This window comes from Diadema antillarum, unplaced genomic scaffold (assembly GCF_040938485.1).
Source record: "Diadema antillarum isolate AM-2024a unplaced genomic scaffold, OU_Dant_1.0 seq00001293_RagTag, whole genome shotgun sequence".
Classification (NCBI taxonomy): domain Eukaryota; kingdom Metazoa; phylum Echinodermata; class Echinoidea; order Diadematoida; family Diadematidae; genus Diadema; species Diadema antillarum.
The window spans coordinates 485485-510743 of record NW_027272072.1 but is presented as its reverse complement, the minus strand read 5'-3'; the positions used below and the strand labels follow the sequence as shown (position 1 = coordinate 510743).

Here is a 25259-nt window from a genome sequence, read left to right as displayed (position 1 = left end):
CAGTCTAATCCTCAGTCCCATCAAAGTCCATCACAACAATTTGGCCTCTTACCGCCCGGTTTTGATGGGTGGTCCTAATGGCAACTGACCCTTCACTGAATAACAGCAGGTAACCACAGGTATCACGTGAGACACCATTAGTAGGGCTCAGCTTTAATAGGTAGGCCTACATGTATATGACAAACTTTAGTTGGACTCCTCATTGTCCAGACATCAAAGGCTACTGCTCTGAAGCTAGTCCCCCCCCCCCCCACTTAATTCCATGCTAGACTGATCTTAGCATATCTAATACTTCATCTACAACACTTCACATTCTGTAAGCATTCATCCAGCTCTTCATCTTGTAAAACATGATACCAAAACAACACAATTTGCACAAGGCTGTTGCCCTATTTGCACAAGCAAAATCAGATCCCGGGCATTGTTACCCAAATGCTACTCCAGAAATAAATAAATAAAAGAAACATATAACCATGCATTATCGGTACCAACAGAGCACCATGCCCTAGCAGCTTCATGAAAATTCACATACTAGTGTGTTCTTTGCTCTGGTCTCCTTCGAGGGCCTTTATATTGTAGGTAATGGAAATTTGGTGTAATGCAGCGCATGCTCAGGGCCAATGGCTCAACAAAAATCATCTAAAACAAAAAGAAGAGTGACAAGAGTGACCTATCTTTTATTTTTCTAATAATCCTGAAAGAATATGAAACATCTATAACTGCATTATTTCATTTTTTTTCAGGTGTTAGCCCGGGGGTATTGGAGTTACATAGAAAAGCAAAAGAAACCAAGGATGGTTTGGACTCTGTGTGATTTTTCTATGAGTACTTTCAGAGAGTAAACCGTCTGCCCCACAAAAGGGAACTAATGAGGAACACAAGGTTGCAATTTCCACAGTTTATTCTGCAGAGTTTAGTGACTTTCTTGTCCTTGGATGACGTCATGAATTCTTCCTCACACCAACATCACATACTAATCAAACAAACTTACAACACAAAGTCATCTGTTAGCAGATAGCAAGCTGCAACAGTACAAGTTTAGAAGCTCATGAGGATAACGTAGGTTATTCAATATAAACATCTGCACAGTCTTTTTATCATTTAAAGATTTATGCAACTATCAAGCACAGTACTTGGTGCTTGTTTGCTTCTGTTTATTTCTTAGTTTGGGTTTGTTTGTTTGTTTGTTTGTTTGGTTGGTTTTTTTTTCACTTCAGTATGATACCAAAGGGGTAGTATGATATCGAAGGGGTCATATGACATTCTCATTCTGTGGCAGGGGGGCAATAGATCCTTTGCTCTCGTGTGATAGGTAATGCTTCCATCACCTGTCTCACCTTGGCAGTTCCTAGTTTGGTAAAGACGTCAAAGATGCAGAGACCAGGCATGAGCTCTGCCAAACAAATGCAACATTTCCATCAAGGCGATGTAATTTCCCATTCCAATCTCCCATCCATCCCGTCCCCTTCCCCCCCCCCCTCCCCCCACCCCAGACAAGAAAAAAACTTTTAAAATCAACCTTGAAGGAGTACTTGGCACTTATTGACTTTCATTTAATCTATCAAAAGAAGACTCCAGTGCACTTTGTGCCATTTCGATGCCCTACTATTTGTGCCTACTGCTCAAGGACTTTATCACTCTGAAGAAAACTAAGATGCATTTTTTTTGTGTGTGTGTAATTTTGATGAACAAAGACACAGCATTCCCAAGAGTCATGAGACAATAGTACATTATGTCACTTGAGAGTAAGAAGGCTGTTAATGCTGTACAGAGTAAATGGTATGAAGTTTTGACTGCTTCTCATGTAATGGTGTTGACCATATTCTTGGTATTTGCCAACAGCAGCAGTATTGCAGCTACCTGACTGGGTGGGGGAACAAGGGAACGGAGTCTTGACAAAAGGCACATAATCTATGATGATGGATGAGAGGGAGGAGGGAGAGGAAGAGGAGGAGGAGGATGAGGGAAGGGGAGGAGGAACCACCTAAGAGGTAGGAAGGATGCTGATGGTAACATTTACTGGAGGTTTCATATCTCATGGGGAGACGACTATTTGCTGTCGCACTCAATTAAAGTCCAACGAGGGGTGGGGGGGGGGGAGTGGATGCAAAAGAAAAAAAAAAGAAGAAGATCGGTTTAGCAGTTTCACCTGGCACTGATTCAGGATCTCCCATCTACGATTTATGTCATTCCCCTCACCCGGTAAGAGGGGTAAGAGTAACATAATCTGCACCCTTTGAGACTGGGTAAGGGGGTTAGATTGGAAGAGATTTGGGGAGGAGGATGAGAACACGCTTTGTTGATTCTGCTTCAAAAACTCAAGGCAAACTTGCGGCGATGTTGTCCTGCAAAGCCATTTCATTAAGTCTTTCACGCTTGAGAGATGTCTTTCTGCCTCCTATCAAGAGAGATGTGTGATCGATGGGATTAGTTTGGAGTAAATCACTTCTGAGGAAAAACATCGGAGATTGGATTCACTGCATGACTAACTTCATCATCAAGAAAGATGTTTTCATCACTTTATATTTTTTCCTCTTTCTTTTTTATCAAGGGACTGAGGTTTGATTGAAGAAACTTGGGGCAAATTGCTTGTCTGAAGTCATGCCTCACTGGCGAGAATGAAATGTGATGATCTCATTTACATTTCCATGAATGTGGCTACATCACGACTGCAAGAATGCTCTGGGGCATTGGGGAAAGAAATCAAGAGTGAAAGAGGGAGAGCAAAGGGGGTGGTGGAATTAAGTGCTGCAGCAACAGGAGTAAGATTTCAGCTCATTTGGAAGGAAAGATCCTTCGGATGTAAAACTGAAAACATGTGACATACTTTCATAATTGTCACTTATTGTCAAAGATTTCACGTGACTCGCAGCAGCCTCACACCATCAAATGTCTGTATGTCCTTGCTCTATAATAAAACGGTGCTACACATATTCTTTCTAGGGACTGGGTAGGCCCTTTTCAGGGCCAAACACATACCCTAGAAAGAATACGTGGTGCACCGTTAAGCCTTCTACCACCCAACATTCTACCGCCACGGAAGCCTTCAAAGATTTCATTTATAATAAAAATTACCATCTTTAAACAAGAATAATAATTACGGCCTATCTATTAAGTGCCGTAGAGCAAGAAATCCCATATATTGGGAAATCTGCCTTTACAAGAAGATCTACAGTGAGACTGAAGCCTTCATCCTAAGTTCCAGGGCAAATATCCGTGATAATTTGTTTATAATTTATTATACATCACAAAAGAAAACACAACACTGTCCTAGGAGAAGCAGAGGGTCGCACAGTAAGATAAAGGAAGATAGAATGATAGAGAGAAAGAAAGAGAACACAGAAGATTGAAAGAAAGACAAACACACAGACAAACAGACAGAAAGACAGACAGAAAGACATACACACAGACAGACAAACAGACAGAAAGACAGACAGAAAGACATACACACAGACAGACAAACAGACAGAAAGACAGACAGAAAGACATACACAAAGACAGACAGACAGACAAACAGACAGACAGAGCACTACAATGAGAGATGAGTTGTAACTGTGCCACCTCTAGCCTAAATCCCACATCCTTCAGGACGATGGTTTTTGCAAACTTTTACTGAAATGTTTTCCCCCTTTTTTTTTCACAAACATTGCAACGACTGCATGAAATGTCAATAAATCTTGTCTCCTTCAAATTTTGCATCGAGCATTGCCCTCTAATTTTCGTAGGGGAAAACGAGAGATGGCTCATTAAAGAAGCCTAAATTAGATTCCCCATTCATCCGTGGTCTTTTAATCATCTCACTGCGGCTTAGGCCACGAAGACAGGTTTGTTTTTTTGTTTGTTTGTCTGTTTGTTGTATGTGTGCGTATGTGTCTGCGCCTGATGAGTGCGTCTGTTAATGCACTGAAATGTCTGTCTGCGTCTGGTTTTCAGTCTGGTGGCGTGAGAGACACATTGTCTGTTGGGAGAGAGCGCACTACACAGCATACAAATGGCATTCCCATAAAATGTCTGAACACTAGGCATACTCATGTTAAGGAACACATTAATTGTTTTCCCTTTTTTTTTTTTTGGGGGGAGAGGAAGGTCTGTAAACTTTTATTTGATGTTTAACATGTTAAGCAGATAAGTGAAAGGGGGGGGGGAGTGGGGGAGGGGTGGGGAACAACACAGAACTTCCTGAAGTGCCACAAACAGTTCATCATCCAAAACTGAGTTAGTACCTACTTTCTTTAAAGCGGTGGTATGTACACATGGGGAGGCAATGTGTCCTTCCTAGAGGTAACCACCATCAGCAATGAAAATCACCAGAAATCTGTATGTCATGCAATAAAAGCTACGCCTGCAAAGGTATCACATCACTTGATAAGCATGGCCATTTTGTCAAAACACTGTTAATCTACATTCAACATACTTATTTTTGGCTGCACAGGGACACCTGCCAAATATTGTAATGACTTGTGACTTAAGGAAAGCTGCGCTACTGTTGTACACGATGAGGGATCACTGCATGGATTCAAAGTCAAATAACACATAGAATGATTTTCTTTTTCCTTGCAATTGGCTTGTGTATATGTTTTGAATGTCTATTACACCAGAATATCCTTCAAAGATTATGACACTGGCTGTCAAAAGTTCTTTAAATTGATCTGCAACAGGAGACAAAAAAATATATATATATATTTTGATGAATGTAATTACTGTACAGGCAGCAGAACGTACAGTGTATATTGGTAGGTTAATATCTTCAGGAGATGACATGGAAGTGTGTGGGAGTGTTGTTTTTTTTTGTGGGGGGGGGGGTGATATATCCCTTGTAGAACTGTGGGTCTGGGGTAAAGCAGGATAAAGCTACACCATCCCCTCCTTTAAAGCTTATTACTCATGATTGCACCTTTTCCATTTTTTTTTTTTTATTACAAGCCAATGGATAGCTATAAGCCTCAAAGAAACATGATCTGAATTTCGATGACACTACACCAGTACGGCACGAGGAAAAAATCATAATATCCCAGAGAGTATTAACTGCAAATACCACGTAAATCATATCTATTCTTAAAGAAAGTATGACATCAGAGTGGAACATTTTCACACTGCATACTGTATAAATCCTTTGGGATACATACCAATCTCTTCCTCAAAAAGGACATACATTTAACGATGACTACAAATCCATGGGATAGATATTTTCCGAGCTATGCAAGAATGTCTAAGTCCGCACATGTATGGCACAAATGAATCAACATAAGAAAAAGAGCTGATGGGAATCACTTTTTTCTTTCAATTCAATTCAATCATAGTTTATTTCCAATCATCAAAAATCAAAAACATAGTACAAAGTATACATGTGATGAAATAATAGTATGGCTTAAAATGACAGAACTTGATAACGGGAATGACAGAGTTACGCGAATAAGGGAAGAAAGCATTACTGAAAGAGTTGAATAGAAACAAAAACTGAGTAGAATCCTTTGAAACGATAAAGAAACTGTACAGATGGCTTTGAAGAAAACTTCTCTTCTCTCTTTTCATATTTGCGACAAAATACAGCTGGTACGAGCATCCCAAGAAGTGCATGCTTAAAATATTGGAAGAGACTATGTCTTGCCTCTATGCAGATATTAACTTTGGGATGGTAGGAATGCTGGCTTTACTCCCAGCTTCCCTCTTGCTTGGCAAGATCAATAAATGCTTGCTCGCAGCGATAGCTTCGATGGCATAATGGAATCTCCCCCGTTTCCTTCTTGGGGAAAACGTGTGCGCCACTGGGGGCCGATCAGAAGCCCACCGCCGTAGGGGGATTGCGGCGGTGCGTGGCGGTACGCGGACGCTGCGGTGCGGTGCCCACTGGGCATCCCCCGCGATTTGATTGGTTGGACGGCGGGAGGTGGTATAGTGATTACACGGATGCTTTCCCTGCTATGCCCTCGTGGGGTCTCCAAACCCGATGCCCATCAGTGTTCATATGTCCCCGTTGTAGGCATAAACCTCCACTCGCAGGCAAACACGTTTTTTTCTGTGTGTGTGTGTGTGTCCTCCCCATCATGGTTCCCTCAAAACTTGACAGATCGCGCACAATGTTGCTAATTACGAGTATGTCCTAGAGTGGCAAATTTCCATCATCCCTTTAATCTCCAACATCATTGTAATCTCCCTAATCATCCCATCCCTCTGTTAATGTTGCCACTTTCATTTAAATTTCCATCCAATTACCTTAATTGCATCTTACTGCCTGTACTTACGCTTTCCAGCTTCGGGGCTTCCATTTGCTTGCAAAAACAATTCATTAAATTTCATAATTGCCAATCACCTGTTCAGAATTTTCCCCAAAACGTCCTTCTATAATTCATTTCATATACATGTATATATTCATTCCACACTCCCACACTCCTCACCCCACATCCAACCATCTGCCACTTCATCCAGCTACCAGATCCTCCTTACCAGCATTCTGGGTTGTGTCCACAGAAGAAGGGGACCTGAATCCACATCCTGTCTGGGGCACAATAGTACCCTTTCTTCAAGACACACTCATCCAGGGTCTGGGAGAAAGAGAGGGAGATAAATAGATAGATAAATAGATAGATAGATATATAGATATACATATAGATATACAGATAGATAGATAGATAGATAGATAGATAGATAGATAGATAGATAGATAGATAGATAGATAGATAGACAGATAGATAGATAGATAGATAGATAGATAAATAGACAGATAGGTAGATAGATGGGATAGATAGATAGATAAAGAGAGAGAGAGAGAGAAGGAGAGAGATGGAAGGATGGAGAGAAACAAGATGAAGAGGGGATAAGAGAGTATGAGATGAGAAGAGAATAGGAAGGTGAAGAAAATTGAGAAAGAGGGAGTAAAAGACAGTAGTAGAATGAAAGGTACTAAAAAGGTAGAGAGATAGAGGGTGAAAGCAAAACAATAAAAAGAAAATAGGCAAAGGAATAGAGAGATAGTAAAACAGGTGAAGAGAAAGAGAATGAGATAGTAAAACAGGTGAAGAGAAAGAGAATGAGATAGTAAAATGATGAGAAGAGAAAATAGGAAGGGAATAAAGAGAAAGAGAGAATGCAAAAGATAAAGAGTATAGAAAAGAGAATGAAGAAATGACAAGAAAGAACAAAATGTAACAAAGGTAGAGTGAGTTAAAAGAAGATTGAGCGAGAAGTTAAAGAGAGAAAAGGTTTTAGGTATGGAAAGGAAAGGAGACAGACAGATAGTGCGATAGAGTGGAAGAAAAGGAGATAGAGATAAAAAATGGACAAAAAAAGAAGAAGAAACAACTGATGAAAGATGCAGAGAATAACATCCAAGGTGGTGATCGAGCAACAAACTCAACAAAGAAAGAGTATACATATACATGTATGAATTTCCACTATGAGAAATCTAGCCACCTGCTATTAATTCACATTTCCAAGATTACACCGCAGCATGATCTGTATACTGTTTACATTTTTTTTTTTGCACCATGCCTACTTGTGAAACTGATCTAGGCCTCTAGCAGCCGTGATTATAGAAAGATGCAACTTTGGATACCAAATACAATGTAAACACACATCACGAAAGATGTTGATCTGTAACCGCTGTCAATCAATGTTGCCATGTGAAAATTCATGCTGACACACAGATGAATTTCCGCAACTTTTACGGATTTAAAATTCTTTCCATGCAACAGCAACAAGGCTTGTATTATCTAATACGACAAAGTGAGGCACAGTGGTGAGATCTACATTGATGGCTTCTTTAAATTTCTCTGGCCTTGAAAGAAATCCACACCCTCTAATTACCATTGGTAACTATGTATGGACAGCATTTTGTTTGTATTGTTTATATTCATTTCTGATTACAATACTATGTAATACATGACACATGCTTAAAGATAAAATACCACGTAGAAAGACATTTATATGATGTGAGTAAAGTAAGATACATTATACATTGTATTATGATGTGGGATGGCCCAGTTCAGAGCTTCTTTCCTAACAGCCATGTTCTTCCACACTGTCCTAATTTACTACTTTAGTACTACACAGTACTATTGAAGTCAAACATTAATACACTAAATCAGCATCCCTATTCACTTTTCAATAAGTTACTTCCTAATACTTTATGTCCTACCTATAACCCTCTCCCTTCCTCCATCCCAACTACGGTAAGTAATATTTCTCAGTTATGATTCTTTGCCATAGATTCTAGACTTGCATTCAGTGAACAAGTGTAGTTTTCAATGTAATCATGAATGTTTTTGTTTTTGTTTTTGTTTTTGTTTGTTTGTTTGTTTGGGGGGGGGGTGGAAATACGTCAATAATTTCTTGATATCATATAGATGGCCTGACAGAGTTATTAGGAAGATCACTGTGCCTCTACATGGCAGTGACTCAACATGGTTCAGGAAGGCTAGATTAACCTGTTGAAGAATGGTCCCGAGTAAACTCAGACAAGTGTCTATGGGAAACGCATGTTAAAGTAAAATCAACCCATCTCTTAAAAACAAGTGATATACCAAAGTATCATTACAAACACGGGAAAAAAGCATACAAACAAACAAAACACTATACCCCAATAAATACAGTTGATGTATAAGGAACTAACAAAAGTCCTTCATCTGTCATTCAAATTGTCATTTACATAAACACTAAAAATTACAAAAATGAAAAAAAAAAAATCAATACAGACTTACAGTATGTGATTATATAATTACAAACTACTACATTACAGACTTACAATACATAATTGCATATTGATATGAAATACCTTATTGCTGACACATTAACATATAAAACAGGCTATTGATTTCTTACTCTTATTCGACAAAAGTTTTTTTCACAAAAAAAAAAAATCATAGATTGACCTTCTTTCAGTGTAACAGATGTGTTCCAAAGTTTTGGCCTCACAAATTATATTGAGGTTCTAAGAAAATTGTATCTGAATAATGATGATATATAAAAATATTCTACCAAGGCCTGATTTCATAGCTATTGATATAACTACAACCGTATTACACATATAATCACAAGTTGAATACTACGTAAAGGACCTTCTGAATAAGAGTACATGGAATGTGCTACTTGTAATAGACAGATACATATATATATGTATATATATATATATATATATATATATATATATATATATATACTTTAAAAGTTTATTTCTAAAAACAACTTTTCGTATGTGTTTAAGATCTTTAACACTTTGTCTGATTTCTCTGTTTATTAAAGTCAGTTTGACTGTGGTACACGAAATCCCATTCTTGCCAGACACTGCAAGCCCACTGGTAGAACAACAATGGGGGGGGGGGGGGGGGGGGGGGGTATTTACCCCCAAAAATATAAAAGTTCATGAGAGCCTAATGCTTTCAATCATTGCTAAGAACCCTTTATGAGCCGTATGACAAATATGATTCAAAGAAACAACTTCTTTGTGTTACCAGTCTCGCATTTTTGTTCAAAGGGTCATGAATCTTTCCACAAAGAAAATCAATTCTGAAAGCAAAAAGGTTCGATGAAAAAAAAAAAACTTCCTCTCCTCAACCAAATGCACACACTTACACAGACACACAACAAAGAGAATTTCCATGCACTCCCCCCCCCCCCCAAGTTTCCTAGAGAAAAATAGCAGTATTTTCTAAAAGTAGGTACCTGCAAAATATGCAAAGCATGGTGGTTTCTGGCAACAATGCCATGTCAAACCAAATCAGCAGAAAAGAAATTGATTGATTTCATCGAGAGTACCTTAGATGTAGTCTGGCTTGCTAAACGGAACGGCTGAATAAACCTGGATAAATCAAAGCTGCCCTGCAATATTGTAGCTTCCACAGAATAACCGAACAGAATACAAAGCGAAAGATTTTCTCTTTCATCGCGAGGAATAAATGATAGATTCTACCTAATGCATCAAATCTGTGATTACTGCTCCGTCTGTCGGATCTATGGAGAAAAAGTGTCTCTCATATTGACCAACGCTATATACCCTAAAGAATACTACGGCAAGAATTTACTGTTAGGCTGTCGAGGAAAAAAAGAAAAGATTAATGCAGGGGAGGACTTGCTGAGCTCATCTTTAATGCAGCACGGAGCCTCATTACGTTTTTCCCGGACATGAAGACCAAATGGTAAGGGGAGCTACGTAAATTGAAATGAAATTTCAGACAACAGAAAAAGATGTGGAATGAGTGCAGACAGAGAATCAGATCGCCGACTGACAAAAACCATCCCACCACAAGCACTCTTTGATATTTTCCATTTAAAGCCAAAAAGTACATGAAGTGACAAACAGGGTGATAAACTGGTGGGGTTCTTTGGCCCTACCAAACAGCAATGTTGATTTTTGTTACTGTTACAGACTGGTGGCTTCCTTTAATAAAATGAAATGTTCATAAATGGTACTTCACTTCCAGTCTAAGTTCCAGAAATCAAGAAGAATAAACGCTAAAGAACATGGATACATTGTATATGCACCAGACGGAACTGAAGCTAGTTTTATTTCTTTGTTTCTAATGCTGAAATCGCCAACCATGAGTGTTGGTTAATCTCCAAGAGTCTTGGAAAATCATCTTAGTTGCCTAATTCAGAATCTACTGATATGCATTACTATTCTAGTTCACTTTCATAAAACTTACTTCAATGTTAGCTTAATCATTGTAGATGGAGAACTCTTAGATAAGGATTATAAAAAAATGACATATATATTTGTGAGAAAGTTTGCCTATAAGATATTATGAAGAAAGGAGAAATGATGTAAACAGAACAACAAATGGGTAAGCTGCAAAAATTATAAGAAAGGAAAAAGTCTTAAACTGACCAATGCTTTGCAAACTAAATAGCTTCCTTCCTATTTCACATTGATACTGCTTTCAGCATGGAAGTTAAATGCAAATATGTATTTGTATAAACATCAAATTCCTTGCATCTAGTGAAAATGACATGAAAATTTGTAATATATGTTAAATTCTTACCTCATTATTTCTGGATCTATGTCGTGATAAACTTGGCCTGAGGTCGTCTCCGTGCCTCAAAAAATAATAATAGGAGATGAATCTCTCTAGGGGCGATCTAACCATGTTGACATACAGTGGGTTTAAGGTTGAGCCAAAGCTGCAGAAATAAGAAAAACAAATAAAGAGAGAACACCCTTTAATAAGAAGAATATTAAAGCTGTACAGCTGAAACAACTTCTCAAAATATTACTGTATCATCTTTATGCAAAGTCATTGCAACCATGTTTGAAAATTTGCTATTGTTCCTGTCAGTGATCTACAATGGTTGTAGTTTACAAGCAGACATAAGACTTGGTACTTGCTATGCGGAGAATTTACAAGCTAGCAGATTAATTCCTGGCTTGTGAAATTGCTTTGCATGTATGTGTTTTCACGCATACCAGGAGTGTGAATTTGAATCACGATTCTCAGAGATGCATCACTAGAATCATGATTCAAATGATGCAATGTGGCCACGTGTATGCAAGTGACGATTCTCGCAAATTATGTACGACACAGCGTACAGATTGACCTCCAAATCATATTTTTTGGGGCGGAGCTCACGGTGACCTTTCAACCACTTCCACAGAAAAACCACTTGAGAGTGATTGATAAGAACTTTGAAAGAAGCCACATCTCCTCTCCTGACTCTGAAATTCAAAACCACAAAATCCGCAAAGCATTCCTTGTGCAGTTCGTTGCAAAATTGCGCTTGTTACTCCATGTTTCATTGCAGTGTGAATTCTGCAAAGTTTCACTTCACAAACTTTCCCACTGAGAATGGCCCACATGATGAGAAGTCAGAGGTAGATGAACAGTAATGCTGCAAAAATGGACATTTTTGCACATTCAGCGCAAAACAAAATTGGTGCGAAAATAAAAGCACATGAATTGATAATAAAGACCAGTTTTCTGTGACTATAGCATCTATACTGTATGTGCATCCAAAACCCTTAAAAACACACAAAATTCATCTTACCTGGCCAAGCCCTAAAAATAAGTCATACAGAAGTTTCACCTTTTACAGTGTATGAATTTTCTACAGCTCAGGATGATTATTTGTAAATGTAATCCCAGGTAAAGATAAAATACACAAATGTAGTGTTTTGGGCATGAGCTGCATACTATGATTGTCTTTGGTATTGCTTAGGAATGAAGCTTTAAATTACAGACAATAGTACATGTATGTGGTTGAATAAGAAGATTGTGAAATATTTTGATACAGTGAAATCTGTGATTGACTGCATTTACAACTGTACCTTGCTTGCCATATTTCCCCACACTGAAGTGTGTAAATAAAACATGTCAGAAACACTTGTTAATCAGCATGGTGACATTATACATGGTAATATTGTCACTGGGGTGACCAGACCTTCTATCTCGAATTTTGGTGAAAATGATTTTTTCGCATTAAAGTCAGATAGTCAATCAAATAATGTCCTGTCCAAATTCTAGCTGTCTTATCTCAAAAGATAAGCCACCACGTCATGTCAAAGGAAAGGCAATCCCATTTGATATAGTGAAGGTCATATTTCTCATTTGACTTTTAAACATCATAAATGTGTTTTTGATGATATTTGCACCTACATCATATGGGAAATTACACATTCAAGGGTTATAAAGCTTCTCAAAGGGACAATTTTGAAAATCACACCCTTTGAGGTTTTTTAAAAAAATAAAAATGTAGTGTTGATCAGTTCTTCATAAGATGAATACCTAGATGCAGGCAGTAATCTTTGATTATGGGGGTGTCATCATCACATTATTGCCTACAAAATACTTGAAAAGACTTTGTTTTGTCAAACAGACTAACTTTATGAATTTTGACCTGTTTCAGTGGTAGCCAAACAAAGAAATACATTAACATAACACAGTCATTCAAAGTTGTGTGATACTGATGACTGCTATGTACAAAGATCTATCTATACCACAACAACATAATAAGAAAACAAATTATACCCAAACAGAGTTTGGGGGGGGGGGGGGGGGATAGAGGAGAGAGGTGGGGGGGGGGGGGGTAGGAAGGGAAAGGGGGGAGGGAGGAAGAGATCTGACACAATAGATCAACATAAACCAGCAGAGTTTGTATGTGATGAATACTTCCCATAGACTTGTGTGCATTGCATGCATCCTCTATAGGGCTCACACCCATAAATATTTCCCCATAGGGATGTGTGTTAAAAATCAAATTTCAAAAAATTCTGTAAAATAGCTGGGAGAAATGAGGTGTTTCAGCTTCACTAACCTGGATAAGTTAGATGTACCCTTTCATCCATCAAATTCTCAGAGTGGATAATTCAGTTCAAATTCTGTCCAGGGGTCCGAAAAGCCAGACTACGAGTTCTTGTCACTCAAAAAATCACCCATTTTCCGTACACGTACCCAATGAAATATAGTCCCCTCAAATTCCACCAGAAAAGCTTTCATCTTCTAACCAAAATGCAATTTGTAGAGGAATTCATACTCAATATCTACAGCTATTCAGTTTTTTGCCAAACTACATCATTGATTTTTGATTAATTTTTTTCTTCATTTATTTTGGTATCTTTGGTACGAATTTGTGAAGGGGTCTCGGACATTCCATTGTATTTACGGGTGTGAGCCCTATAGCGCTTTGGGTGCCATGTTTTTTGCTCTCCTGAACATTTGACATTCTGCAGATATGAGGTCTTGTCACCTCAGCGACGATATTTGTCCATTGACAGCATGAACAGCTTGACAGTGACAGGGCAGTTTTCAATTCCTGATGCCAGCTTGAGTGTTCTTTCACATCATTACACATCATTATACAGCTGTCAGCAATTCACTGGTGAGCTCTTGATCTTTACAACTGAACCATCACAATGTTATGACAGCGTCTTTCAAATCAGACAGGCACGATGGCTATAAGTAACACCTCATTGAACTTGGAGACATTAAAACGTGGGATTGCCAGATTAATTTCATTGAATTAAAATAAGAGTTGCACACATGTTGCAGCTTACACAAGGTGCAATTAGCCTAATGCCTTCGTTCCCTTTTGGCACTCTTCCTTATAAAGTTGTAATCTCTGCTTTCTTCTAACTAGCTTATAATTAATATCATTGTTGGGCAAAGAATAAGCTCTGATGTGCATTATCTGCAACATCTACTGTATTTAACTGTGTGTGACATATTGTGCACCTTAATTCCCTGTTTGCTACCCGCCAAAGATGAACCTTCTAAGTTTGAATAGAATTGAATTCCGGCTGCTGACTTTAATCTTCTTACTTTGCTGCAATAATGACACACATGGCAAAAGCCCTGCAGTTTGACGTCTGTGTATCGGTATTCCCTAAACATATCCACCATCTGTTCCATCGATTCTCAACTTCTGATAGCTTCCCTGATTGTCTGCTATTGAGTCTGTGACCCAGATTACCAAAAGATGGTTTATCACTTCCTTTGAAGTCTGGCGAAATTCGGGATCCCACTTCATCCTGTACCTGGAGACACTATCTATCCCATTATGTATGATATCTCTCTCTCTCTCTCTCCCTCTAATACATCGCACTCACAGGGAAGTAATTGGCTGAAATAAGCAGCCATTTTCAGGTCATCTTTGCATTAGCAGAGTACTCTTTACTGTCCTGTAAAGGGCTTTTTACACTTTCAAATTTTTGCTTGGTCCCGTACCAACAGTGGGGCTAAGGGGGGGGGGGGGGGGGGGGGGGGCCTTAGCCTCACCACTGGTACCGGACTTTCCTTAGCCCACTTTCTGTTTACACTTGTTTTTGCCAAAGTGGGCTAGCCCCACCAATAATCCATTAGTACTATCTGCAATGATCAAATTTAACTTGTTTTTCAGACTAACTTTTACATGGTGTGGAATTGCCTTTTGATTCTTTTTTTTTCTGAGAAATCACAAGGAAAGACCTTGTAGTCATCCTATCAAATTTTGCATTGCAATAACACAGCCATGCGGGCATTCAGGGGAATTCACTAGGTATTAAAGTTGCTTTATTACAAACCCAAAACACAATTTGTTGTTGATGTTGTTGTTTTGAGCAGGGAGCTTATGGCAGTGTCACCTCAGCTAATTTGCACAGGAGGCTGCACACCATATCATCATGCAAAGCAATCACACAAAACTTTAAGGATTTCATAACTTATTTCATTCTGACTTTTGATGGAACTTCGGCATGTCTTTCATCAGCTAACATTGTGCAGAATTATGCTTTAACCCTGCACAAGAATGGGAAAATCATGACTGGTTAGTGACGTCTAAATTATCTCCACTCTGTCAACATAATAATATCATGCATCAGGAGTAATATGAAAAGTGATTAGCAGAGGCACAGTGTTCACACGGACCCCTTTCCCAATGTACCCCCTTTAGCGTTTATCATTCATTGATGTATGCACCATTGTGTATAAATGATAGATGTGAACCAATGCCCTGTCAAATGAGTCGATTGTGTGGTCGTAGCACACGGAGAAGCGTGTTTGATGCATTCTCGGCTCTAATAGTCCACCACGTTTTGCAGACACAGGGCGTTATGTGGCTATAAATGATAGAAATTCAAGATGTACACCTGATCCACATTTAATCCTCTCAATATCCATAACGCTGTAATTTGTTGGCTTGCAATGACAGTGGTACTTTGAGACATGTTCATTCTAGAAGGGTTAAACCTACTATACAAGAGGATTGGATTTTCTTTTAACAAACCATTCTCTATAAACCTTACATGATAAAATTAAAATGATGATAATAATAATAATTCATATATGACACATAAGGTTGATCATCTCTATGGCTTTCCATATAAGACTATAATACATGGGTACACAAGAAACTTAATAATTATAGGATATGTAGCATATAACTACACCTACATTAAAGGGGATGGCTAGTAACCAATCAGTGGGAATCAGTGGGAATGCTGGAGGATGATTGTTCCGATCCTTGTTGGATTCATTTAAGAGTACATTATTTATATATCTATTGTTGTGTGAGAATCATTTGCTTCAGAATGGTCTCATATTCAAGTAATGTACAGTGTAATGTTTCCAAGTTAGCGTGCCTGGTCAGTGACGGGGCATGAATCTGCACATTACTTGAATATGAGACCGTTCTGCAGCAAATAGTTTTCACACAACAGTAGATATATAATGTACTTTTAAATGAATCCCACAAGGACTGAAACAATCATCCCTCAGCATTCCCACTGATTCCCACTGATCGGTTACTAGCCATCCCCTTTAAACAAATAAGTCTTAAGTAATTTCTTGAAGTACTTAGTAGAAGGGGCTTGTTTAATATTGAGCGGCAGGGGGTTCCAGAGTATTGGTCCTGGGGCAATGAAGGTGTGTTTCCCATAGCACTTTGTACTGGTCTTCTAAAGGTTTGGTGAAGAGGATAAAGGATCATAGATGTGTACTCTAGTGTAGGCCTGAGTGGTTTCGAATTACCTTTTTGCAAATTTGAGTGGTGGAACCAGCTATCCCCTTCAACACTTGCTAAACTCTGATACTGTAAAAGTGGATATTTTCGCGCGACTAATTTTTCGCGCTAGGCCTGGTCAGAAGAGTTTCGCGTGTTCTTGATTCCGCGGAATCAAGACATCACGCACACGAACGTATGGCAAGCAAAAATATTCGCGTGCTTTTATTTTCGCGCTAGTTTCTGGTTGCGCGAAATGCGCGAAAATTTCAACACCGCGAAAATTTCCACTTTTACAGTACTCCATTACTGTATAAGCTGTTATTTCCGCGCGCAGATATTTTTGCAAATGGGGAGGTCACAGACATTTTTTGCAAGATGTTACTCTCATGATTTGACACTGAGATTTAACTTAAATGCACTATTAGCTTAGCGTATGGTGACTTTTTCGCGTGTTGTTAAAATTCGCAGTCCAGCAGTGATTTGTGAAATTTTGAAAATCAAACCCTCGCAAATATAACAGTATAGCAAACAACAGTATTGCATTAACTAATTGACAAATCTCCCTACATCGATACAAAGAAGCACCATTTATTCAGTGTTTTAGTAAAAGCCAAGATAATCAATCAGTTTAATAGGAAATATTCAAAACAAATGTTGACAACCAAGAATCGATACATGAGTTTGCAGTTGTTCATGTCAAAAACTGCCATTGCAACTTACTGGCCATTTTGTAGCACCAGGTCACATTTTACTCTGTAACAAAGCAAACATAAGTTGCTGTAGAAGAGCAGACTTTCCAGAACACAACCACCCTGCTTAAAATTGTATTAAAAGTCTGTGTGACTGGTGGATGCTGCTGCCCTGCAATCTACATCCAGAACTTCGATCATCACAAGAGTTGGAGACAGATGGAGTATTATGTATGACCCAACAGCCCTGGCAGACAAAGAACTCTGATCCTGCCAACGTTTTTTTCGGTCCAAACAAAAAGGGCCCAAGTTTGATTGATCTCAACCAGAGCAGAGAACACAAGGGTTTCCAACCATGTGTGGCACACCAAACTGAATCAAAGTGAGTCGCTGGCTATAATCTGTCACACAAAGTCATATTTCCTTGCTAATAATCCAATTCAAACTGACGAGGCTCGGCACAACGGTTGAAAATTTTCGTGTTCTTGCTCCCTTGCTCATATTTATGTCATCATTAATGTGGTTGTATGGAACAATATCTCAGGGCAATAACTTGGAGCACCTTATGGCATGTTTACCATTTAGGCCTACACCTTCCAAGAATATAATGCTGCAAATTAAAGATAAACATGTTTTAACTTTTAGCACCTTGAGGTTTCTTTCAGTATCAACCTGATCTAACCACTAATGGAAGGAGTAAATTTCATTCTATCTTGCATAGGTTTCACTGGATTCTTGCAGCAACTTTAATAATGATGCTTGTTCACAGATTGGAGAAGAGAGTGACAAAGGTTCCAGAAGCTGACCAATTTGACCTTCAAATGGGTCACTTTGGTTACACGATTTATTGATAATGATCATAATAATAGCTACATGTAGTAGCTATTATTATGATTATTTTATGATCATTTTACACTTGTTAAGAATCTCAATGCACTCTACAGACTATTAATTGCCCCGGTTACTGGATACATTATTTCCAACCAGCACTGACGGTGCTCATTCTCCACTCCCTGGGGAGCATTCTAACAAGTCAAGCCATGTTACATTGACACTGGTTTCATGGGGGGATATCATGAATCAAAGGTTGTTGTTGTTGTTGTTTTTTTCAATTTCAACAGAATTTTTTTTTTTTGTAGCAGCATTTTCAAAGCAATTGATACTATGACGGACATTCAAAGCTCAGCTCAAAGCAGACACTTCAGAACACAGGCCATTACGACTGTTACTAACCTTGGAAAATCTATGTAGGCAAAATGGCCGTGGAAGAATGCGGGATGCTTGGTGGTCCAGGAAGACATATTTCTTACGATAGTCATCTGAAGAGAGAGAAACAAGAAAGAGGAAATCAAAACATAACTTAAAGGCATAATTTACCATTTTCAGATGAAACAAAAACCCAGCATTAGTGCTTTAAAATAGTTCGAAAAATGTGAGTTAGGGAGAGAAACAACCACTGTAAAAATTTGATACAGTCAAATTGATGTTAAGTATTGTTAGATATACAAAATGTGAACAATAGAGTAACTGCGTCAGTAAGCGGCCATGCAGCCGTTCGCGGCAGGTACAACATACATGGTAATATACAGCTAAACACAGCATTGCACTGTTACATACACACTACACATATACTAACACACTAGCAATCAACAAAAACCAACCGATAAAATGGGCACAATCTCTGACGAAAGTCAAATTTTCTCACCTAAATGACAACATATCGCATCCAAAATGAAATTTTCAGTACTTCTTAACATAACAGTTAAGAAACAATGGTCCAAGAAACTGGATTTTTTGTCATTTTCTCGATGTTCATGGATTTTGAAAACATATCCTCACGTAAAATAGAATTTTCGCGAGCCGATGTGGGCCGCCATTTTTTTCGGAAAGTGGATGTTACCATCGAAAAAAAATGAGAAAAACACGAGAAAGACATCAACAACACCCCCAGAATTGCGATCTTGTTTGCGGCCAATGCATGTGCGCACGCTATTTTCACGTGCTTTTGCAATGGGAATTGGCGCTTACGCAATGTTCGCGAGACATGTGAAGGCGTTCAGCTAAAGATCGCGGAGCACGCACGTATTGCATAGGGATTGTACATCGTGCCGCAAGCTGAAATACTACGTCGCATATCGCCCTTATCGGCGAAAATTGTGCCGGGTTTTGCCCTGGTAAATCATGAAAACTGCATTGGTCATAGTTATCATAAAATTGTTTCCAGACTAAACCATCTACAATTACGGTTTATTGAGAAAAATACTGATACCTCCTTATATCTTATAGGCTTTATTGCAAAAATTTTATCTGGTAGGATGTTTTGTGGTACAACAAACCTACGCATATGCATCAAATGTGATATCTTGAACATTATCTAAATCACTGCTCCCAAAGGTAAACAGGACCTTTAATGGTTATTCTCTCCATTGAAGATCCTAGTAAAGAGATAATTTAGACATAATACAGTTACAATGCTGTACAAATACCTCGTGGTGGTGTGATGTATGGGTCTGTGCTGAAATGTGTTGATGGAGCAATTGAATGATAATAGTACATGGTTATTGGTTCAGTCCAGGACGAACAAGTCCCCAGCACTGACGGCTGTACTTCTGTTTCTTTCAAGGTCTAAATTCTTTGAATTTGTTGGCACAGACATCGCAGACCTTTCTCTCTAGAATACTATTTTTGAGGTAACGGTGAGGTATCGAAATCATTTTTTTGTTTGGTTTTTTGTTCGGTCTGGAAAAAGAGATTTTATAAGTACACATGTTTGCACCACCTCATTGAGGACAGCTTGCAAAAAAAAAAAAAAGAATATAAGGCTGACGAAAGAAAACAATGAGCATGTGATACGAGTATGGATTTGACATCAATCTTGTTTTTACATAAATTGTTTTCACAAGGGACAAATGCACAGTTTTGCAGACATCTGACAAATGTGTGAGGTACTGTAATTTCTTTAACATTTGATAGCTGTGTTCCTGGTAAGTCTCTGAATGAGCGTGCCATGTAACAACTGCACAATTAATAGATCAGTGTCTCTCAGGAATTCAACCCAATATCCTACTCTTGGAATGTCTGCTCAGCTTCCTTGGTGAGACTTAGCGGATTTTGGAGATTTTCTTGTCGGACGACAGTGACCGAGAGACGGATATGAGAAACCATCACAATTACATATGCTTGTAGTCTGCCGAACGTCTGCGACTGCTACAATAAAATGGTAGAAAGAAAACTAATTTTCGACACTGTCGGCAAAAGGTATCACGCACTTGAAGAAGAGACTAACACAGAGATTAAATTGCTGATTTATCACACGGAACTCACTTGGGAGAACTGTAATATTGGTGAACTGAAATACTGGTCAAAGTGGAGTAGCGATAATTTTGTTATTTGTTTTGCATGTATGCATTTTTTTTGGGGGGGGGGGGGAGGGGAGGGGGGAGAAGGAGTTGAGTGGAGAAGAAGGAAAATGGGACGTGAAGTGCTTTGTGAAAAAAGAAATCGTTTCATCCCTCATCCATCCCATTGTCCTTGCAATAATACTGGCCTTGCTTCAGGATAAATCTAGAAGCAATGGTCATAAACTCAAGTGACTCACAAACCTGCACTGAAATAAAGGCAATAAACTACTGACTGCAAACACACACACACACACACACAAACACACACACACACATACAAATTCACAGAGGTGGTGCTAATGAAATGAAACCCCAATTGCAACAGATAGACAGACAAACAGATTTGCCATGACCATTCAATTGGCTGCAGCTGCACCATCATTCAGCCACCAAGTGGAACTGGGAGGTTCGGACAGAACCCACAGTACCCATGAAATGTATACAGAGATCCTTTGATTTATCTTGAAGGAAGTGCAGTAAAATGTAAATGAAATGCTGAATTCATTCCAGAAATAGATATGTGACTTCACCCTTTAGTTCCTTTATGTTTCTTGCAATGTCCGCCTCCACTCAACACTAAAGAAAACAGCAAATTTCACTGTTTGTTTGGCATGGCATATGAAAGATAACCATGATATTGTATCCATCTACTGATCTATCTACAGTTTTACTTATCTACCTATCTACAAAATATCTATCTATCTATATATGTTTATACAAATAAATTAACTTAAAAAGTAAAGGATGGGGGTTAAAACCATCTTGAAAGACACATTTCTACACCCACCCACCCACACACACAAACACACACATACACACAAACAGCTGGCTGCCTTCACTTTTAGGAGTCAATGTTTTAGGAGATCTACCATATTCATAGCATACTGTGCATAATGGGTGATCTCAAGTGGGTGCATTGGTCTTCAACCTCTGCCATGATTAACTTCATTATTTCTGCGCAATGCTAACATCATGAAATTGGAAATCACGCAAGATCACTACAAAGGAATTATGCTAAATCTCTTACACGTTTGGACATACACAGTAAAAACAAAAAAGCAAACAAACAGAATCTTGGACAACTTATTTACATAACAGCCACTGTTTAAATCAATCATACAAATTTGCTTGTATTATAATACAGGGGCCACATGGATTGGTGTCATCACCATCTACAGCACACATCATTTCATCTTCATTAGATCTTGACATACTTTTTTCAGACAACACTTACAAAATCCACAAGAAAATAGAGATTCTACAAAGATGACCATATCTCATTACCATGTAAGTCTCTGCTATTCCCTAACTACCCTTCTGTATTTGCTTCTTAAATACTTCTTGTTAAAATGATATTCTGATACCGCAAGTAAATGCAGACATCACCGTCAATGTTGACTTATTTCTAACGTCAACATGCACACAGCTAGCAATAATGTAAAAGCAAACATTTTCGGGGTGTTGAAATTTTTGCACATTTTGCGCAACCAGAAACTAGCGCGAAAATAAAAGCACGCGAATATTTTTGCTTGCTATATGTTCCAATCATTGATGTCTTGATTCCGCGGAATTAAAAACATGCAAATCTCATTTTACCCTGCCCAGCGCGAAAAATTAGTCGCACGAAAATATCCACTTTTACAGTACTGCATTAGAAAACAATTACTCCCTTTAAACATTAGAGTGTTTTAAAGATTATCAGTGAATGAGTAGTATCGGGAGTATCAAAGTGTTCTTTAGGAACCCCCCCCCCCCCTTCGAAAAAAATATTTACATCATTCCTTTTCCACAGTTTGCACAATTCAGCGTTTGTTTTTTTTTTTTTTTAAGGGGGCTTTCTGTAAGAGTTAAGTCATTTTATCTCCATTCTGCATGCCCTCTGTTTGACAAACGATGATATTGAAGGATTTTCGGCAAAATCAAGGTCACCACATATATTCTGCTCCACAACCTACACTGGCAATATAAACTCTCTCTCAAAAAAGTAATAACATCTGAAACCAGGTTAATTAATGACGATCCTTCTCAGACGAGTTGACTCCTTCATAAGAATTCCAAGCTTTCAAATATTTTCAGCAAGATGAAGACACTGTGAGCGGATAAATGGAGAAAATTGTGAGTCATCTTTTTTTTTGCGACTAGCCTTTTGGAGAAAGCACTGATGCCTAGACTCCATGCCCATTAGCTTGGGGCGCTTGGCGACACCATGAGGGTATGCTTGGTTGTCTTCAATGGGGGCCGCATACACTGCCTTGGGCAAGAGGTCAACAAATTTTGATATCTGGGTAAATAGATGATCCCCTTCAAAATAGGGTGATAGCACTCTATCTAGCAAAACCTATACACGTAATACATTATCATATACAATGCATATGAGGGTGTGACAATGTTTTCTCTGGTAGCTTGTTGGGGCCACTAAACTCTTTGAATTTGAAATTTTGGTGGCCCAAAATGAATAGAATGATAAAAATTCATTTAAATTCTAACTGCCCCATTGGGCCTCCAAAAGATGGCCTTTTGGAAATCTGGTGGCCTGACATTGGGCCACTGCTAATGTTGAGCCCTGTATACATATAAGCCTGGTTAAGAAAGAAAGATGAATGGATGGATGCGAAGCGTTAAGCCACTTACAAGCACTTTTGTTCCCTCTTTAATTATTATTTTTTTTCTACCCGGAGTTGGCTACTGATCACAAATTTTACAAGAGGACCTAATTTTACTCGACACCTCGGGATTGTTTGACCATGAATATTCCATCTCACTATCTGAAGATGGCACTACACTGTGAAGTGTCCACTTGCGAAGGGCAAAACATACTTGGGTGGCACGCACTTATTCCTCCGAACCTGCCACCAATCATGAGAATCAGCAGTGATTCTCCTATCTACGAGATACAATTGGCCCCCATCTCTCAAACCGTGATCTGAGAGACTGGCGGCCAGTTGTACTGAGTGTAGATCTTGGAGTGCACATGAATGTTTGAGGGGAAGAAATGAGTGTAACTAGGATTCCATTGGGAGGGCATTTTGAGAGCATGGGTAAAAACATTTGCAGCCAATGTTAGTCATTAGGTGTTGAGCATTAGAAGGAAGTTTGAGTAAGAAAAAGGGCAAGTTCTTCTTCTTTTTAAATTGTCTGGGTAAATGTAGAGAGAGAGAGAGAGAGAGAGAGGGAGGGAGAGGAGGAGAGAGCAAGGAATTTTGCTGCAGGAAATATCCATCTTGTCATTTCTATATTTGCACCTATGAATTCTACTATAACATGGTAGAACTGGCTGAATACAATAAATCTGCACAATGCAGAAAAAAATTATGAAAAAAAAAGCTAATTTATGAAGGGGAATTCCAGGCCAGTAAAAAGTTGGTCAGGAAAGAAAGAGTAAAATATGACAGGCACAACAGTGAAAATGTGGCCAGAATCGGATGAAAATTATAGAAGTTAGGAAATTGTGAAGGTCCGCTAATTTTTGCAAAAAAGGTTCTTGAACAGTCAACATGAATATGTAAATGAGTGAGCTGACGATGTCATCCTCTCACAGCTTGCCACAGTTTGTACATAAAATGTTTAAATTTCTAGTTTCTCATTGAAATGCAATTGTGCCCCAATCCCAAATCCTGATATCTGACTTATCATTATTTCTAAGTTATCAAACCAGAAATAACATTATGTTTCGCAGTTTGGAAGCTGAAAAATTAATTTTTGTACAAACAGTAGGGCAGAATGTTAGGGGATGACATCTTCAGCTCACTCATTTATATATTCATATTGACTGTTAAAGAATTATTTTGCAAAAGTTAGTGAAACTTTAAACACCATTTCATCAACTACCTCAATTTTCATTTGATTTGAACTAAATTTTCACCATGGTGCTTTTCACATTTTATTCTTTCTTTCTAGTCTAACTTTTTATTGGTCTGGAAGTCTTCTTTAAGAAAGAAATAGGAACTGTAATCTGTTGTAATCTTCTGCAATATGGTGCAAATTCAAGAATAAGTTTTAAATTCAGCAATTAAAATGCTTATTGAAGATTCTGGAACAGAAGCCAACAATAATATCAATGTACAACCAAGGGCTCGAATGAAGCAGTTTTTTTTTTGTTTGTTTTTTTAAACCAGGTAGAACGCAAACAACATAAAACAATTGTAAAAATTAGAATGACAAGAGACAATGCTACACCACATAAAACCTGGTTTCATGGACTAGATGGGAAAATGTGAATGTTTACACAGACACAGAGTCAAGGATATGTGGATGTGAAATGACACAGTTCATCAGAGTCATCAATATCACACAAAATAATGGAGCATGCAAACAAAATCCTACTGGATCATTCTTTTGTGGATCCTTTCTGCTGCATTATCTCTTTTTCTATTCTTCTATCTCTCTCATGTTCCTACATTTCATCTTTCCTCATCTGATTTCTCCTTCTCTATTACTCTTTCCCTTCTTTCTTTATTCATTCTACTGTCCAGAAACATCATCAAAATTGTATTCTATCAGAGATAGTATTTACTCTTGCTTCATATCCATTCTTCCCACCTGAGTATTCTGTTCAGATTGCACTGAACAAGTTGGTTGAATAGGCAGCATGTGACATTTATGACCTTTCTTGCTCATTTTGGGTAGTTTTGGAAGCAGAAAGGCACATGTATAAATGAAATAATGGAGTAATTAGAATGGACAAGTTGATGATCACTGACTGACGTCAATCCAATATTGATTCACTGATAAATCTTTCTATGTATAATGTGGAGGGCAAGCAAGAAGA

The 25259-nt window shown here is 38.4% G+C and overlaps 1 protein-coding gene across 1 annotated transcript in view; it reads right to left on the bottom strand.

Annotated features, from left to right (window-relative positions):
• LOC139708016 (heparan sulfate 2-O-sulfotransferase 1-like) overlaps nucleotides 1-25259 on the bottom strand; it is a 106360-nt gene that overhangs the window by 11795 nt on the left and 69306 nt on the right. The window contains exons 3-5 of the mRNA XM_071620006.1: nucleotides 18324-18409; nucleotides 10974-11112; nucleotides 6445-6542 (exon numbers count right to left, since the gene is read on the bottom strand). Of these exons, the coding sequence (XP_071476107.1) occupies nucleotides 6445-6542; nucleotides 10974-11112; nucleotides 18324-18409 (323 nt within the window). The remainder of the gene's footprint in view (nucleotides 1-6444; nucleotides 6543-10973; nucleotides 11113-18323; nucleotides 18410-25259) is intronic.